The following is a 19848-nucleotide window of genomic DNA, read 5'->3' as shown; positions in this document are numbered from 1 at the left end:
GTAAAAATTTGTGGTGTTTTAAGATTAATGTTTACAAGCAACAAATGTCACTATAAGTTTTGAATATTGAAATAAATTGTATCGAATCGAAAATTGTATCGTTCCTAAACTTAATCGAACCGTTCTGTTCTGAAAGATAATCGTTTTTCAATCGAATCGCAACTTGTGTATCGAGATACATATCGAATCGGCCTCATGTCAGAGATTCCCACCCCTAATATACGTATATGTATATATTAGCTTTTAAGCGAACATGTTAACATTATGCTAATGCTATGCTGTTGCTAGCTTGTAAGCCAAAATGTTAATGTTATGATAGCGATATGTTATGTCATTTATAGCTTCTAAGACAAAATGTTAACGTGATGCTAGTGCTATGCCATTGTTAGCTTCCATCCATCTGTAAACCAAAATGTTAATTAATGTCATGCTAGAGCCATTGTTAGCCTGTAAGCCAAAATGTTAACATTATTATTAACGCTATGCTGTTATTAGCGTTTATCCAAAATGTTAATGCTATGCTAGTGCTATTCCGTTTTTAGATTGTGAAGACAAAATGTTAATGTCATGCTGGTGCTATGTCATTGTTATCTTCCATCCATCCGTTATCTGTAAGAACAATTGTTAACGCTATGCTAGTGCTATGCCATTATGCCGTATTCGAGGATGGTCGGAAGTTGGACTTTTCCTTTTCCTTCAAACCAGGAAGTATGTATGGGGGAACGACCCCTTGAACTTGGAAATTCCACTTGAGAAGTGAAAAAAAGTAAAAAAAAGTACCCTGACCTCAGCGACGGACTACAATGTGCCGTCACTCTACAATGGCGTCCCCTTTGGAAAAACAAACCGTGAATGGTAAAACACAATTTATTCGAGTATAAAACTAGATAGCTGTAGATAGATGTATATACGTATATGTATATATTAGCTTTTAAGCAAACGTGTTAACATTATGCTAAAGCTATGCTGTTGCTAGCTTGTAAGCCAAAATGTTAATGTTATGATAGCGATATGTTATGTCATTTATAGCTTCTAAGACAAAATGTTAACGTGATGCTAGTGCTATACCATTGTTAGCTTCCATCCATCTGTAAACCAAAATGTTAATTAATGTTATGCTAGTGCTATGCCGTTTTTAGCTTTAAGCCAAAATGTTAACATTACGCTAATGCCTTGCTATCGTTAGCTTGTAAGACAAAAAGTTAATGCTATGATATTACTATGTTTTGTTAGCTTGTAAGCCAAATGTTAACAGTATGCTAGTGTTTTGCTTTTGTTATATTGACAAAATGCTAAGATAAGCTAACTAGGCAATTATATAATACATAATAGCAATATCAAACTGATATTGCAAAATATGCTTTGGTTAAGTACACAAAGTGTAATTCAGTGTTTTAGTTTTCAGTAAATGTCTCAAGGAGTGGCAGGAAGGACTCAATGCTGCACTTTTTCATCTTGAGACAAAAAATAAAGTAAATCAATCAATCAATCAATCATCTTATCAAAACCTGATTTTTTAGTTAAACGTCTGTGGAACAGTACATAAAAAGTAGCAAACAATTGGAGGGTACTCGGCGGGATAGACTGCAGCTTTCTAGTTGACTGTCTCAAGGAGTTTTTGATGAATGTCCTGCTGTTGTACTGTAATGTGGTGGCCAGTGAGTGTATAACCATACATACATAAAAAGGTGCCTCCCTGCACTGCAAAGTCGCCAATTGTCATGCAGAGCGTGCACATCCTACCTGGATGAAGACTTCGACGAAAGCCGACAGCGGCGTGACCCCTCTGTCTGTGGCGTACACCGTCAGCCAATAGGAGTCCTTGCTCTCGCAGTCCAGGATGCCTGCCGTGTAAATCACCCCTGCGGGAAGGCAAGACGTATTAATACCAGCGGAAACATATAACAATCAGGTGTGGGCGTGGGGGTGTGTGCGTGTGTGTGTGTGTGTGTGGTTGTCACGCAGAGGATTCATTCCCAAAGCGAGAAACAATTTGAGTGTAATTTCCCAGAGGACGCAAACTTATAGCCCCCATCCCCACAGATCAGCAACAGCACATTTCTAGAGATGACTTGAGGCTGCAGTGACATTCACGGCCATTGGGGGCACTGCTGTGTGCATGCCATTCAGTCATTTAAGAAAATGTGTAAAGTATATCAAATTACTCCTGAAATGAATTCACTATTTTTTTTTTAAGTAAAGAACAATTTCAGTATTTCACATGTCAATTTCAATTGTCAATTTAACTATTTTGTTACATGTTCGCATAGCTACTGCTAGCATGTTGCACAATTCCCATTAGAAGTAAACTGCACACGAAACGAACCGATAGCACTGATTTTTGCAACTTTAATTACATTATTACTATAATTCATTATTATTATTATTATTAGGGCTGGGTATCGATTGTAATTTCCTGAATCGATTCAATTTTGATTCACAAGAGTTCAGTTCGATTCTGCTTCAATTTTTTCCCGATTCGATTGGCTTCACTTTGATCCAATATTGATTATGGAAAATCAAATTGTTCTTAAAATATCAAGGACATGATTAAAAACTCCACAACCATCAAATTCCAAATAAAATTTTGCAGCAATAATAACTGGTTATGGTTTAGTTTATTAATGAAAGTAACACGTGTTATAATCACTTTGTGTTACACAATCATTGACATCAGCAAGGATGAGATGAAAATATTTTCATAATTCTAATTATAAATGAAAAAGATGCTGAATTGTCTTAAAGTGCAGTAAGTCAGGTAATTCATAAAGGTAAAAAAAAAATACTTTTAAATCTATGTAAAAAATACATTTCAAGAAAACGGTAAGATACAAAAAAAATTTGGCCATTAAAATTCTATTTGATTATTTTTTTTTTTTTTATTTAAACACAGCACTAATTATTGTTTTTGTGATTTTTATTCTCTACACTTTTTTTTTTGCCATGTAACAACTCCCACCTAATACTTCCAATTTACACTGTTCAAATTTCAACCAGCTTCAAAAATTCACACCTCCCGGGTTATTTATCATCTGATTCCACATTACTTACAGTATTTGCACAATTTAATATCAACTTTTCCCCATTCATTTTCAATGGGACAGACATTGAACTTTTTGTAAGTATCACTTTCCACGTCCACTTCCGTACATTTAACTTATCATCATTACCAGGTGTCTGATACTGCTCGGTGGCACAGTTGGTAAAGTGCATTGTCAAGTAACCAGGACGTCATAATTTCATAATTTATCTCTCAATTTACTTCATAAGCCTTCCACATGCATTCAAATCTTAGCATTCAGCTATTAGCATTCAGCATTCCCACGCAATTTCTCCAGAAATTGCACTTAGTCTAGTTATTATTGCATTTTCCAATTATCACATTTAACTTCACATTTGAAAAAAATATTATGCCCTCGTTTTAATGATCCGTTTAACGTTTGTTTGCCCGCAAAAAGCCGCTCAAGACTAGTGGCTCCAGTGACATTCAGGGCCGTTAGCGACGCCGCCGTGGTCACCTTCAGCGCTTCGGCCAATCACGGCTCGCCCCTCGCTTGCTGCTACTTTTATGCCAACACCAATAAAGTCGCAAACAAGTACACACGCACACACACACGCACGACGTGTCAGTGGCCTCAAGTAAGATGAGGCGTTGACAGCGCTTGTGCGACCTCTTAATGGACTGTCTGCTCTGCTCTCCATGCCAGACTTTGCATTGAATTCAGGCCCTCGGGCTGACAGCCCTTGCATAGGCTAGCATGGTCAAAAGTATTGAGATGCGCCTTCTGATGGCATCCACCAAGGAAGTTAACTATACGTTTCCATAGCTGTCTGTTTGTCTGGTTTGCGCGCTTCCACAAAAACAACTTGGACGATTCTTAAAAAACTTTACTGAGAAGTTTAAGCAGGGGCAAAGAGGAAGCACAGGAAATGTCAGTGCACTTCTGTAAGATCCATTAACATCAGATTTTTCCTTAATTTCGTTATGAATAATTCATGACTCTTAGTGCTGGAATGCATTCATATGCAAGAAGGTTTGCATCGATGAAGGTGTTGATCCAAATGAGGATTGTTGAGGTCTTAGTCTGATTCCAGTTAATTAATCAATCAATCACAAGTTTGATAGAGCTCTTAATTACCCCCTGAATCCTGACTATCATAAAATGTCAAAACAGTCTTTGTGCGTGCCATAGAAAAAAAAAATCCATTAACTACAGTCAGAGAGCATTTTAATTGGATAGAAATGGATTTCAGACACTCAAAAGCAATTAATTCAGCACAAAATGCAATTACATGCAAGCAGTGCTGTGGAAAGTGAAGTCAAACATTGCATTTTTTTTTAAAGTAAACTTTCATAATAAATAGAATATTTTATGCATAAATCACAACAGATTACGTCCACCATCAACTATGGTGTGGTTAGACTACAACATTTTAAGCCAAGCATCCCACTCTTCAACAATCAAACACATTTTAGCGTATTAGCGACACATTTAATGTCACAGGAGGCTTTTTAGTAAACTGTTATACAACTTTTAGGGGAAATTTTCATGTTCAGCCTTTTATTAAAAAAAAAAAAAAAACATCTTTATTTATAGTGTAGACAGTAGCATTTTCATAGCATTGATTGATGCCGTTTTTTTGGTCTTTTTTTTTTTTTTTTGGACGGGGTGGGGGGGGGGGGGCGGCCTTCATGCACCTTCAGCTTACCAAATCAGTTTTGAAACTCTTCTTTGCATGTATGGCTTTGTTATTATACGGCCCCCTAATGGCCAGGAGTAGCAAAATCTCCTAACCTTGCTCTCGCAAGATGAATTCTCGCGGTATTTGTGAGTTCACAAACCCCGGAGAATAAATCTTGTACCGCGCCCGCTGATAACCGCCATTCCGAACCACCGGTGGTTTGGACCAATCACAGAACAACATTGTGTTTAGGGGGCGAGATATGCAACTGTGACGAAACCAGGAAGCCAGCATACAATCAGTTCAAATTATTGTACAGAATGTCCCACCTTTCCTGACCAAATTACTGTGGAGAGGTACCAGATGCATATTGCGGAGAACTCCCACTTGAGGGTAGCACATATCCATCTGGCTATTGCCAGGTTAAAAATCTCCAATGTGAAAGAAAAAAATATTTAGTTTTGAAGGTTGTCTTTTTCTGATAGATAATTTAGCTACGGGTTCATGATTGTGTTTAAGCTAGATGTGTGGTGTTGATGTTTTATGATTTTCTCTGTTTTGAGTGCTTTGCTTCCATCTTATGGCATCTGCATACAATTTTAAACTCCTTTTAATTGGGGATATCAATTTTTCGGGATAGGTATTGGTCCCTACAATAGCCCACCCAGACAAGAACACAAATAGGGGAATTCACGAATTCCGACACATGAATATGCGGGGTTGTGTCCTGTACGTTCTTGATGACAAGAGGTGCGTTAAGGGGCACGTACGCCCTATTTAAAGAGTGTTTTTGTCGATGGCAACAACGCGCTCTTGTGAGCTCGTCCTTGACTTTGTCCCTTTCTGAGTGCATCCCGTTTGTGTTAAGAGAGACGCAGAGAGAGAGGTGGGGGTGTGGGGGTGTGGGGGGTGGGGGGGCACGCACACGACCGGCTTTTTTTTTTTTTTTTTTTTATCTCTTTGAACTAGTGCTCCTCCACCCTGCCGCTTTCATACAAATGTGACTTGACAGCCTTCATTTTCACCATGAACAACACACTCCACAACAAACCGAGCTGTTGCCAACATGCTTTCCCCCCCCCCTCTCCTCACATCACGTCTATCCGTCACGCGTCATATTCCCCAAGTACATGCTCCGCGACCAATCTCGGAGCACGTTAAAACGGCTCACTAATGCTCAGGAGCGAGAGGCACGCGCAACAGATGATGTGAATACCAATGATCTCGTCGCCCGGTGGTTTAACAGCGGCGAGGATGTGGTTTATTGCTGATAGTCGGGAGGAAGATCTTTGGGTTGCATACACATGGGAGGGGTGAATCATCTCGAAAGGGGAAACGATAAGGCCGGCCTTTCAAGCAAGAGTGGGGGGTGCAAATACTCTGGGAAATTCGACATGTCCACAACATAACCAAAACGGAATGGAAAGGAATTGAAATGGCAAGGAAAACAACCACTTGAGGCCTGTCATGTATAATATTAGGATGAAAATACTACCTATCCTTTTTTTCCTCTCACGTCAGAAGCATTCAAGTCTACATTGTACAAAAAAATAAAAATAAAAAAAAATAAAAAATAAATAAAAACATCAATAGATTAATTCATTGCACACGTGGTAATATCTTCAAAATCAAACAGTGCAGCTCAGTCTCTGGCAAGCGGCAGTATGTCAAACTTGTTTACATGTTTGAAGCAAAACTAAAAAGTTAGCAACTATTGATTTTTCACTTTCATAAAAGAAAAAAATATATCTATGCTGTAACCCTGCTCGAATTCAACATGAGTTCGAATGTGATTGGTTCATTCTGAATGCAGCCACACCTCCAGTTATGATGGTGTGCACACTTGTGCTGCCTCATCTCAGATGTTGATTTTTACTTCCCATCTTGAAAAAAAATTTACATTTTGTTTTCCAATTGATTTGTTTATGGTGGAAAAATTCTCTCATTTATCACAACCTGGCATTTGGACAGGGATGTGTAGACTTTTCATATCCATTGTATGTATATGAAACAACATTTCATTAGATTTTATATTTAATTTTGTCAATTTTCTTCTCCGGGTACTCTGGTCTCCTCCCACATCCCAAAGACATGCATGGCAGGTTAATTGGGCGCTCCGAATTGTCCCGAGGTGTGCTTGTGAGTGTGGATGGTTGTTGGTGGATGGCCGTCTCTGTGTGCCCTGCGATTGGCTGGCAACCAGTCCAGGGTGTACCCCCCCTACTGCCCAGAGCCAGCTGAGATTGGCGCCAGCACCCCGCGCGACCCTTGTGAGGAATAAGCGGTCAAGAAAATGGATGGATGGATTTTGTCAATTTAAAACAAAAAGGTACCAAATATATTTTATGGATGGCTTTTTTTTTTCCTTTTCTTTTTTTTACACCCCTTCTACATTCAGTCAGCCAGCTAGGCTAACAAAGCTAACTTGGTTCCTTCTGGTTACACCATTTCACGAGTGCTATTTTATTTTATTTTATTTTTGTCTTGGAATAATAAGAGCAATAGTAAATAAAGAGCTCACGGCGTTGCTGTTTAACATCATTGTCGGTTCTGCGATCTGTACGTTATGTTAGCTTAGCATCCCAATTTGTTTTATATGCTTTCCTTATGTCACTTTGACAAGGTGAACATAAACTTGCAAGAGACATTGCAAACCCTTTGGTCCCTCAAGTCTGTCTCAAACAGTAAATAAACACACAAAAAAAGACAATATTTCTCCAGGGAGTGTTGTCGGACAGTAACTAATACCGACTGTGTTCTTTCGAGATAAAGTTGCACAACGGCTATGAAACATGTCAAACAGACTCGTAAAAAAAAGTGTAATAAGGTATCCCCCCCACCCCGCTGCAATCTTCTTTCAGTTTCTGCTCCGACGGGCGCTTGCTCGGACCGCCCCCGAAATAATCTCGGTCTCACCTCCAGCTAGCGTTTGTGCCTCGCTGACTTTGTAATGTTAAGGTACATAACGGAGCCGCGCATCGTTACACATTACTACAGGGGATCGGATAGGTGGAAAACATCTTTAAGTTTAAAAGCAACTTTATATTAACGTTCACTGCACCATATAATGAGGGTCTATATACAAGAGGTTTACAAATTTTTTCGCGTTTAAGACAAGATAAATGCTGGTTCAGGATAGAAAGCTATTCGCTTGTCCCGTAATCAACAGGTCCATCTCTGTCTGCTCGCAGCTCGAGGGTAAGAAATATCTGTGTAAAATAATGCAAAATGTGTACTTGCATTCGGGAGGCTGTTTAACATGCTTTGGCAGGAAGGTGCTGCTCTTTTCGTTAGCCACAGATTTGAGTTTTATTCAATTGGATGGACTACCCAGCGACCAAATGCCACTATTTAACTTTATTTATTATATTTGTATGTCTACCTTTTGTAGTATGTTAATATTATTGACAATATTGTATTTATTATTTTATAATACAATTTTTGATTATTAGTTTCGCAAATTTACTTGCAAGAATACAAGTTATTCTTTTTTATTTGTATTTAATTTGTCCTGTTCATGTGTATTTTTATTAGTTAGTTTTTATTTTTATATTCATCATCTTTTTTAAACTAGTTATATTATTTTAGATTTATTATAGTATATTTTATTTAAATATTCATATTGATATTATTTTTCATATTTTATTTGTTATTTTATTGTTTTATTTTATAGTTTGTATATTTTAGTTTTGATTTTAGTTCATATGTGTATTTTTGGTGGCCTATTTCTATTGTTGATTTTGTTATTATTAATTTGTATGTGTTTGACTTTACATCTTTAAATTTCATTGATTTCATTTCAAATGTTCTTATGATTTGATTTATATATTATTTGTTATTTTCTAACCTTTTTTACAATTATTATTATTATTATGTGGGGTGGTTGACTAGTAAGCACGTCCGCCTCCCAGTTCTGAGGACTCGGGTTCGAGTCCAGGCTCCGGCCTTCCTGGGTGGAGTTTGCATGTTCTCCCCGTGCCCGCGTGGGTCTCCTCCCACATTCCAAAGACATGCTTGGCAGGTTCATTTTCATTGGGCGCTCCAAATTGTCCCTAGGTGTGCTTGTGAGTGTGGATGGTTGGTTGTCTCTGTGTGCCCTGTGATTGGCTGGCAACCAGTTCAGGGTGTTCCCCACCTACTGCCCAGAGCCAGCTGAGATAGGATCCAGCACCACCCGCGACCCTTGTGAGGAATAAGCGGTCAAGACAATGGATGGATTATTATTATGTATATTAGTTTTAACTTTTTCAAAATATTTATTATTATTGGTGAAATGCAGTATAATATAGTATCATTTTATTTTTCTCATACTTCTGCTGTTAATATTTTTTATTTTTCATTTTTATTTTATCCATCCATCCATTTTCTTGACCGCTTATTTCTCACAAGGGTCGCGGGTGGTGCTGAGGCCTATCCCAGCTGGCCATGGGCAGTAGGCGGGGTACACCCTGGACTGGTTGCCAGCCAATCGCAGGGCACATTTTTATTTTATATTTTAGTTAATTAATTAAATTTATGTATTTATTTATTTATTTATTTATTTATTTATTTATTTATTTGACCAACTATTAACGTATTTCCACAATGTTTGTATTTTTTATTTTATTTTTTTAATATGGTATTGTAAAATAAAGACCTCTGAAAACTGAGCATTCTTCATTTGGACTTCACTGTTCTCTCCAAGTGTACATAAATGTTGCATCCTGTGAGTGTACACTGTCCCGTATGTACAGGACAGAGAGGGCGGGCCCATAGAGAGGATGTGGACTGGAGCCAACAGGCCTTGTATGTGTGTGTCAATTGATTGCTCTCCTCTGACTGGCCCGTCAATACTAATTAGCCTAGTTAAAGGTCAATGCGGGCCTTCAGTGGACGCTGAAGAGCGCGCAAGACGAGACGAAGCTGCTTACCATCCCGGCCACGCTCAATTTTATGAAGCGTCCCGACGATGATTGTTATCGCTTCACCGACACCAAGCTCGCTAACGGCTGCTAGTTTTACATGAGAAGACAAAACAATAAATTACTCCGAGCTCGCTAGGTATTATTTGATTTTATTTGTTGTTGTGGTGCGGCTTTGTTTGATGGCTGTGTGTTGAGCTGCCGCTGCTGCAACAAAGTTCCCCTGTGGGGATAATAAAGTTCTCCTTGACCTTGCGCAAGTGTCAAAACTAGAGAGGTGCAAAGTGTACATTATATAAGTGTATGTTACAAATAAAAGTGTACATTACAGGAACTGTGGAGGCCTTTCATTGTGCTGATGTTTTTGTTGACATCATCATATAGTGCCGATATAGTCTTGTATCTCATTACAGTAAATTTCAAATCATTGGTTGTTCATTTTGCGTCATTTTAGATTTTGTATCGCATGATAGATTATATGGTATCATAGCGCATCATGTCTCACTGTATCATAGCGCATCGAATCGTTTCGTATTATAGTCCACTCATATTGTATCGTTTTGCATCATATCAAATTGAATCTTATCATTATAGTAGTGAACCTTATTGTATTGAATCTTATTGTAGAGTACCAAACCGTATCGCTATCATGGCGTATCGATTCTTATCCTACTGTATCGCATCGTTTTGGATCATATCGTACTTATCGTATCCGGGGTTATTATAGTTTTTGCATTTTTCATAGTTAGGTTTTATTTTGCTTTGTTATTTTTTATTTGTTTTAGTTATTTAATAAATGCTTAGTTTTAGTTTCAGTATTAGTTTTAGTCTTTTTTTAAGTGAATTACTTGTGCGCAATATTTAAAAAATACCATGGGATACGACGTCATCTGAAGGTGCTTTTCTATTGGCTGATGTTAGATGGCGTCACTTCTTTGTTACACTTTCAAACGTCCTAATTCCAGTTACACATCACATCACATTTAAAATCATCCCCAAAGGCTTATGCATTAAATTTATTACCAAAGATGACAACAAAGGACATATTTGCTATAATTATAGTTAGTTTTGCAAACATAAAATCTAGTTTCGGTTAGTTTTCGTTTTTTAAAAAGCATTTTTGTTTTTATTTTGTTAAAGAAATGGTTTTGGGGGTTTTTAGTTTGAATTTTTTGTTAGTTTTATTTAACTGAAATAACCTTGATCGTATCATATCTCACTGTATGTCACTATCATAAAAGCAAGTCACATACTATACTGTTTCTCATGGATTGAATCTTATTTCTTGTGCATCATCATGATCATACCATATTCTATCAAATCCAGCCTGAGACAATCACACACCAGTAGAATCCCACCAAACAGTGAAAAGTTGAAGGTAAGAGTTTTGGAGGCAGATGTCAGAATATTTGCACGTAATGAATACAGACAATCAAATGTGATTTGTTTGTAGCAAGAGCTGACAGCAAAGAAAATGAGCTCTGATAGCAGAGTGAAAGGTTTCTGCACACTCAACTTTCATGCAAATATGGAATGTGCAGACATGCGTGGCATTTTCCGCTGCCGGTCAATGAGAAGTCCTGGGATTTCCATCTAATCCGCGTGTTCCAACCAAGGTCATGTACAACAAATGCCAACGTCGTATGCGAACGTGACACCATCGCGCTGCGTTAGCAACTTTTGGCATTTATTTATTTATTTATTTATTTTGTTAGATGCACCAGCGTCACAGGAAAGCCTTGATCCGCTTTATGGCTTATTTGCAGGGCACGCCTTCACAAGCTCTGCCAGTGCTGCTGCCACGTTGCCCTCATTAAAATAATGATCTCCTGACACACCATGAAAAGTGACTCTTCGACTCTGACGTCACTCTTGTCACCTAGCTCCATTGAGAGTAGAGATAGACCCATATGTTTTTTTTTTTTTTTTTTTTTTTTTTTAGGGCCGATACGGATACCGATTATTACTAGTCAAAGAGGCCAAAGACTGATATTTGGACCAACTTTCACTTTCACTAAAATGAAAATATTGGGGGCAAAATCTAAAAAAATGCAAACTCCAACTCTTAACTTTGTCTAACCATTTTTAAGCTTATGTTTATTGAACAACTTTTCACATTTTTTTATTTTTTATTTTTATCTGAGACAATTTAAATCTTTGTTTTAAAATTCGAACAAAAAAGTTTAGGGAGCTCCCAAGGTCATCAGCGTAAAAAGTTAAAGGAAAACTTGAACAAGTAAACACTGTAGCGCCCTATTGTTTTCTACATCCATTCATCTATTTTCTTAATATCGATCATCAGATTTATGGAAAAAGGGGACACCGATATTCATCAAAAATGCTGAATATCGGCCTATCTATAATTGAGAGACAACTTCAACCCCGTCGACCCACTTATTCCGCATCAAACATCTAACTTGGCTTAAAGAAGTTAACACAGTTAATGAAAATGTCACACATTTGCTATGACTTATATATATATATATATATATATATATATTTTTTTTTTTTCACATTTAACATTTTTGGAAAACTAAACATGCCCCGGGTCAAACTGACGCTGGAACATTACTGCCGGGAACTGAATATACAGTACACTAACCTTACTGTTATGCTGTGGGTCAAATTGACCCATTTCCCAAGTTTAAAAACTTAAGAAATATTATTTTTTTACAATAAAGAAAATCCACTTTCTGTTCTTTTTTTTCTATTTTATCATATAATTCAATCTGTAAAACAAGAGCAGACATGTAAGTGTTCGAGTTTTTTTTTCTTTTTTAGTGTAAACAGTTATTTAAAACCTATTGATTCTATTAAGCGGCACGGTGTTCGAGTAGTTAGCACGTCCGCCTCCCAGTTCTGAGGACTCCGAGTCCAGGCTCCGGCCTTCCTGGGTGGAGTTTGCATGTTCTCCCCGTGCCCGCGTGGGTCTTCTCCGGGTACTCCGGTCTCCTCCCACATTCCAAAGACATGCATGGCAGGTTAATTGGGCGCTCCGAATTGTCCCTAGGTGTGCTTGTGAGTGTGGATGGTTGTTCGTCTCTGTGTGCCCTGCGATTGGCTGGCAACCAGTCCAGGGTGTCCCCCGCCTACTGCCCAGAGCCAGCTGAGATAGGCGCCAGCAGCCCCCGCAACCCTTTTGAGGAACAAGCGGTCAAGAAAATGGATGGATGGATGGATGATTCTATTAAGCTATTAAGTTAGCACGTCCGCCTCCCAGTTCTGAGGACTCTGGTTCGAGTCCAGGCTCCGGCCTTCCTGGGTGGAGTTTGCATGTTCTCCCCGTGCCCGCGTGGGTCTTCTCCGGGTACTCCGGTCTCCTCCCACATTCCAAAGACATGCATGGCAGGTTAATTGGGCGCTCCGAATTGTCCCTAGGTGTGCTTGTGAGTGTGGATGGTTGTTCATCTCTGTGTGCCCTGCGATTGGCTGGCAACCAGTCCAGGGTGTCCCCCGCTTACTGCCCAGAGCCAGCTGAGATCCAGCACCCCCCGCGACCCTTGTGAGGAATAAGCGGTCAAGACAATGGATGGATGGATGGATGGATGGATGATTCTATTAATGTGATATTTTTGATATATCAAAGAACCCAGCAGGTTTAATAAATGAATGAAAAAAAAATCAGTCAACCATATAAAGGTATGTTAGATAGGTTTAGTGTGGAAGAACGGTCCACCATCAGTGACTGCACTCCCAAATGTTGTACAAAGGCCTTGTGTCTCAATACTTTTGTCCGACTCGTATAACTCAAGTAATCATGCAGTCCTTGATTTCATCTATCGCACAGCTGCCGAATTGCAATACACAACAGGACTTTAATAAGCAACCAATTACAAATAAATAGAAACATCCTGCACGAGGCACATGACTGTTATTGGATGTTAATGAAATTGGGTTCAGGGCATGGCACGAACCTGTGTCTTCGTCGATGGTGAAGGCGCCCAGGCCGCTGCCGCCTCGGATGGAGTACTTCAAGGCGCCGTCCCTGCCTTTGTCGTCGTCCCTGGCGTCCACTGCCAGCACGCTGGTGCCCGCCCGAGAGTTTTCCTTCACCGAACCTCTCACGGCAAAGTCAGCAAAGTAGGGCGCATACAAGTTCTCGTTGACGTCCGCCACCTGGGAAGCAGTTGACCGATTAACAGTGGTGGGACGGAAAGAAGTACAAAAGTACTTTGTTACTAGGGGTGTCAGGCGATTAACATTTTTAATCGTAATTAATCGCATTCTTTATTTAACTCCCTTAAATTACTTAAATTAACTTAAATTTTATATCTGTTATAAATGTACAATAAAATATTTTCCTTCTACGTTTTCATACTCTTGTTAACATAAAAGTTGAAAAAAAAAAGTTAAACTAACAGAAATGTGGCTGCACCTTTTAGCCATTGATACAGTAATTTAATAATAACCCATTAAATTGAGCTAAAAAGATATTGATTTATGTTGAGGTCATTTTCTGCCACTAGATGACATTTTTGCATTTGTAAGACATTGGTGACAGCTCAGTGCAGTATTAGGAGCTGTCTCATCTTTAGTATGAAGTAACGTGGCTGAATCATGAACCATGGCTGAATTCAGTGTGGTGATCAATGACTTCCGCCTCATCTTCGTAGTTAGCGTCAGTTGTTTGTGACTGTTACAACAGTGAGATATTTTGCCTTCTTCATGAAAATGTGGAGTAACGCATTGAATCTCTCGACAGTGACTTTAATCAGACTACTTTGTAGAATAAAGTAACGCGTTAAACTATTAGTTACTTTGGAAAGCAAGTTTTTTGAGTAACGCCGGCAACACTGCTCATTAATCACACCTTAAAAAAAAGTGACCTTAAAGGAACTTTAAATTAGCTCAGAATTAACATACTAATTTTGACGCCCCTATTTATTACTTTTGTGGGCTATCTGTCCTCTACTTGAGTATTTATTTGTAGTGACAGCAGCGGCTTGGAGTAATGTGAAACCGACAGCATTAACGACGCTGCCGCAACACCGTCAACATCGTCATTTGTGGCCTTAATTAAGGGATTTTTTTTTCTTTTTTATGCTGTCGTTAGGCTGTTTGAATGATGTGTGATGATGAATGTGTTTTGTACCAACCAAAAGACAAATAAACAGCATCTGGTATTCAAAAATTCTAACCTGAATAAGCAGCTCATTATTGTTATCATTATCTAATTCTGCACTTTTGTTTTGTTGGGCTCACGCAGGACCTGTTGTCAGTTTAGTACTTATTATCTTGTCAGAATTTAGCTTGCAGCAAAGACGTGTCCAGGGATTTTCCCCCCCCTCTCTTTTTTTCCAAATGCGCAATATGCAAGTTAATAAAAGGGGAAACTACTTTGTGTGAAGAGAAGCTGATTTCCATCACACCAGATATATTTCATTTTTACATTTTTTTTTGTAATCAGTACTTCTACATAAGTAGAGAGTGTGATTACTTTTGCCACCTTAATAAAACACTAATCTCTCAATCTGACTATTGTACACATGTTCGTGGTGTTACGCACCTCCACCTCCACATACGTCAAACTGCTGAGGCTGGGCGACCCCCTGTCCTCGGCGAGTAAGGTCAGGTTATAAAACGCCTGCGTCTCAAAGTCCAGCTCCTTCCTGATCCTCAAAACGCCGCTCGCAGCGTCCATCTGCCACACACACGTCAGTAAATGCAGCATTTAAATATGTAGGACGGATAATCCTTCCATTTTCTATATCGCTTATCCTGCTTAGGGTCACAGACAGCTGGAGCCTATCTCGGCGGACTTCGGGTGTTAAGGCGGACTACGCCTTGGACTGGTCGCCAGTCAGTCGCAGAGCACATACAGGACAATCATTCAATCACACTCGCACCATCTCTGAATGGGAAGATATTATATTATGGCATGTTTAAGAAACCCCAAGAAAGTTTAATTTGAAAAAAAAAGTTATTTAACTCATTTGTTCCCAAAAACGTATAAATACATTCTATTTTAAATATTGCCATGCTCCCAAATACGTATTTAGACTTTTTATTTTTATTTTTATTTATTTTTTTAAGCTAGAGCATACAGAAGGCTCTGATGCAGCCTCTGAACTCAAGAGAATGATTGACACATTGGCAGTTATTACAAAAACGGCCAGCAGGTGGCACCATGTATAAGAGATCAACCAGGGCCATGTTGCAAAAAGCTCTTTTCTACACTGGTTTAAAAAGATTTGGGAATAATGCTTTAACTTAGCTACATTCTAACGCTAATGGTCTCTTTGCACCGCTCGACTACTTCCTGAACTGAACGCCAATCTTTTGTTTCCTGTCTTTCATGAGTGGACAAAATGATTAATCCAGGTGTGTCTGACCAATGTTGTCCTGATTACTTAGGTCAGGCACACCTGGATTAAATCAGCTTGTCCACTCATGAAAGACAGGAAATACAGGAGTGGTATTGAGTTCAAGAAGTGCTGGATTTGTGCAAAGAGCCCATTGCTGCAAAACAGAAACAGACAATTTCTTTTTTTTTCCTGATGAAAGAAAGAAGAAACTTGAATCTTTCTTTTGGTAGGTTCCATGTTTTTAAATCAATCTAACACAATATTCTGTGGGCCTTGAAAACTCAGTCAAAATCCAGTAAAACAGCGAAGGGGGTTGCTTCAGTGAAAATGGCTGCGTGGAGTGAATGAGTTAATAGGACAAATGATTTAAAATGCCATAATATTTTATTAACCTAAAAGTACTTGGTATCGATCAATACCAGAAATCTCAAGTATTGCGCAGCCCTACTTTTTACTTTCTGGACTGACTTTTCCACCTCTGACTGTTTTGTCTCTCGTCTTGTTTTGTTTTACCTTGTTTTGTTCTTTTTGCCATTTACTATGATGTTTGTAACGAATGATCAGACCCCTTTGAAAACAAGAGGATGCATCGCAAATGGTTTGCCATAATACAAAGGCGCAAATGTGGGAAGGATGATCAAAGAGTAAACAAAAGATGACAGACCTCAAAAGTGCCGTTGAAGTCACTGAAGAGGGAGTACCGGACTTGTCCGCCGGGCCCGATATCAAGGTCCTTGGCCTGAACCCACATAATGACAGCCCCCGGTGGGAGGTCCTCCAGCACTCGAGCACTGTAAGTACTCGGAATGAAGGACGGGGCGCAGTCGTTCACATCTTCCACGATGATGTTCAGGGTGGCTACTGCCGATCTCCGGTTGCCTCTTTCGGCTTTGTCTCTGGCCTCGATCCTCAGAGTGAACGTCGGGAAACTCTCCCGGTCCAGGTGGCCGGCCACAAAGACGCCGCCGGTCTCACTGTCAATAGCGAACTGAGGGATGCTCGTCAGCAAAAGATAGGACAGCTGTGCGTTCTGACCGGCGTCTTTGTCAAAAGCAGAGATGGTGACCACCTGCGCGCCTAAGGGGGCGTTTTCGGCAACCAGCGCAGTGAAAGCTTCCTGGGCGAACTGCGGGTCGTTGTCATTGGAGTCTTCCACGATGACCGTCAGGAGTCTCCAGTTGGACATCTGAGGGACACCTTGGTCGTAGACTGTGATGTTGAGAAAGTAGCGGTCCGTGCGTTCGCGGTCCAGAGGCCGCAGGACGGTCAACAAGCCGCTCTCCATGTCCACGGTCAAACAGTTCTCTTTGCTGCCGTCGGATATGGAAAAGAGAAGACGACCGTTGAAGCCGGGGTCATCGTCTCTTGCCCTCACCTGGAAGACGCTGGCCCCGGGGGGTAGGTCCTCCCGAACCAGAATACTCGTAGGTAAGGACTCAAACTGCGGCGCTTGTTTGTTGGAGGAGAAGACATCTGGACTCCTGTCATCTTGTCTCACTCGAGCCATGGCTGAGGCCTTTGAGAGCATTTTCTCAGCCACCAGCTGGGCCACCTGGGTGTCCTTGCAGCTGAGCCCTCGGGGGGGTACCGTACCCCTCACAATGGATATATTCACAAACATGGGCATGGAGGACAGCTCTCCATCTGTGGCGACGACTTTCAAGTTGAATACGCCGCTCTTTAGATTCGCCCCCGCTAACGACCTCTTCAGTGACAAGGCACCAGACTCTGCATTCAGCCTGAAGTAGTTCATTTCATTTCCGGAAATGACCTCGTACTTGACCATTCCAAGTTCGTCCATGTCTACGGCTGACAGGGTGACGATGGTTTGGCCGACGGGAAAATCCCGGCCTATCATCCCTCTGCAGGAAACCCTCTCAAAGATGGGAGGGTTGTCATTGATATTGATCAAACGTACCGTGACGTTGACCTCGCTCTCCCGTCTGTAGGGTGAACCCCAGTCCGAGGCTCGCACGGTGAACGTGTAGATTTCTTCCGACGATTCAAAGTCCAGGTCTCGTGTGATCCTCAGCTCCCCCGTGTCTTGGTCCACAGCAAAAGGGAGCAACGGCTCGCCGTTAATTGTGTGCGTGATGTAGCCGTTCTCGCCTCTGTCTTCATCCACGGCGGACACGATGAGAACAACGGTGCCGACAGCCAAGCTCTCATTGATGGAAACGTCATAAAAAGGCCGGCTGAACGCCGGGGAGTTGTCATTAGCATCCTCCACGCTGATCCGGACCTTTGCTCTCAGCCGGCTGACGGCCTCTAACACTTCCATCTCCATGAAAATCTGTGATATCCTTGTCAGCCGCCTTGAGGTCATAATAACGCCGGTCGAGGGATTGATATCAAAGTACATTAGTTCTGAGAGGCTGCAGAAGCTGTAATTGACACTCACGGGAGCCGGGGAAATTCTCAGCACCTCGACAACAGTGCCCAGGGGGGCAATTTCACTCAACACCACTTCATAGACGTCTTTCTCAAAACTCCCCAGCGTCTGTTCGGGCTTTGTGACCAACAACTGGAGCGATTGAGTGTTAGAGAACTTTGGTGGGATGCCCCTGTCTTTAGCCTGGAAGGTTAAGTTGCAGCCGTAGGGGTATCTGCCCCAGTCGACTTGCTGTGAAGCCATGACCCAATATTCATTTGCGATGAGCGGCGATCGATCGATCACAAACTGTTCAAATGGGTCACCGTCAATGATGGACACCCACTCTATGTACCCGCTCACCCCCTCATCTTTATCCTCCACCACCACTTTGGCAAAGACCGGGTTTGGGTCCGTCCACGACGGGACCGCGCCGACTGCCCTTAGGATGGGCGCAAACTCATTTATCTGCGTCACACTCACCACCAGTCGGGCCGTGCTGCTGATGTCATTACTGCCGTACAGCTTCATCCCTCGGTCCATCACCTGTACCTCCAACTCCAAGGGGTCCTGGTTGTCCATCCTGGGCCGGCCAGTCAGCGTGACCACGCCGCTGGTGGGATGCACGGCAAAGAGGTCCAGTTTGCTCTTGAAAAAGTAGTAGAACTCACCGTTGGAACCCACGTCGGCGTCCGTGGCCGTCACACGGCCGATGCTGGCACCCAAAGGGGCGCTCTCGGACACCACAAACGAATAGGAGGTGGGGGAGAAGAGAGGACGCAAGTCGTTAGTGTCGAGGATGTTTATGTAGACGGTGGCCAGTGCCTCCAGGCCACCTTGGGCAGAAGCCTTGACTGTCAGAGTGTAGTTGTCTTGCACTTCCCGATTCAGCATGGCACCGGTGTTTGTACGTATGCGTAGAAAGCAGAAATCCCCCATCGTAAAGTCCTCTGCCTGGAAGATTCCCTCGCTGTCGCCGGATTCGATGGAGAACTTGACGTCAAACGATCGGGTTAGGACGACGCCCATTTTGACCTGGCTTCCGACGTAGGTCCTGGCGGCCGAGTTCTCAAAGATGGAGGCGTTGTAGGCAGGCTGGCTGAAGAGCAGCAGGCCTTGGCCGGCCCTCACCTCCGGCAACAGCTGGCCAAGTAGTGTCGGGAAGGGGAAGGTGAGCAGAAAGCAAATACGACGGTAAAGAAATGGGAAGCGCATCATAATTCCCCTCAGATTGGGCTTCATGGCTGTTACATCACCCAGTCATCCTGCAAGAGGAAAGCATCACAAAAGAGAATAAACATCTCTTTCACTGGCTGGGATTTTCATTGCTTGTTAAAATTTTGATAGTGAACCGTGGTAACAAAGACATTTCAGGGGCCTTCCCCAATATTACAGGGATGTGACGGCATCTTCAAGTTTGCGCTACAGCGTGTTGCCATTCAAATGCAGCCCAAAGGCAAAGAAAAAGCCTTTTCTTTAAGCAAACTATACTCAAACATTGAGCACTGCAGTCACTTTTCCTCTAATCACTATTTCTAACACACAGACTGATAACATTGAAAGGGACATATTACGGAAATTGACTTTT

General features: G+C 41.3%; 1 protein-coding gene across 11 annotated transcripts in view; it reads right to left on the bottom strand.

Annotated features, from left to right (window-relative positions):
* The window catches only part of fat3b (FAT atypical cadherin 3b), a 91727-nt gene that overhangs the window by 70088 nt on the left and 1791 nt on the right, over positions 1-19848 (bottom strand). For all 11 annotated transcript variants that reach the window (XR_013279709.1, XR_013279708.1, XM_077504513.1 and 8 more), the window contains exons 2-5: positions 16554-19525; positions 15091-15225; positions 13499-13700; positions 1744-1862 (exon numbers count right to left, since the gene is read on the bottom strand). Coding sequence is in view for 9 of the 11 variants with exons in the window: in XM_077504513.1 (XP_077360639.1) it covers positions 1744-1862; positions 13499-13700; positions 15091-15225; positions 16554-19502 (3405 nt within the window). In the remaining 2 variants the exon portion in view is untranslated. The remainder of the gene's footprint in view (positions 1-1743; positions 1863-13498; positions 13701-15090; positions 15226-16553; positions 19526-19848) is intronic.

The sequence above is a fragment of the Festucalex cinctus genome, chromosome 18, assembly GCF_051991245.1.
Source record: "Festucalex cinctus isolate MCC-2025b chromosome 18, RoL_Fcin_1.0, whole genome shotgun sequence".
Lineage (NCBI taxonomy): Eukaryota > Metazoa > Chordata > Actinopteri > Syngnathiformes > Syngnathidae > Festucalex > Festucalex cinctus.
This window is presented reverse-complemented; position numbering and strand designations above follow the sequence as displayed.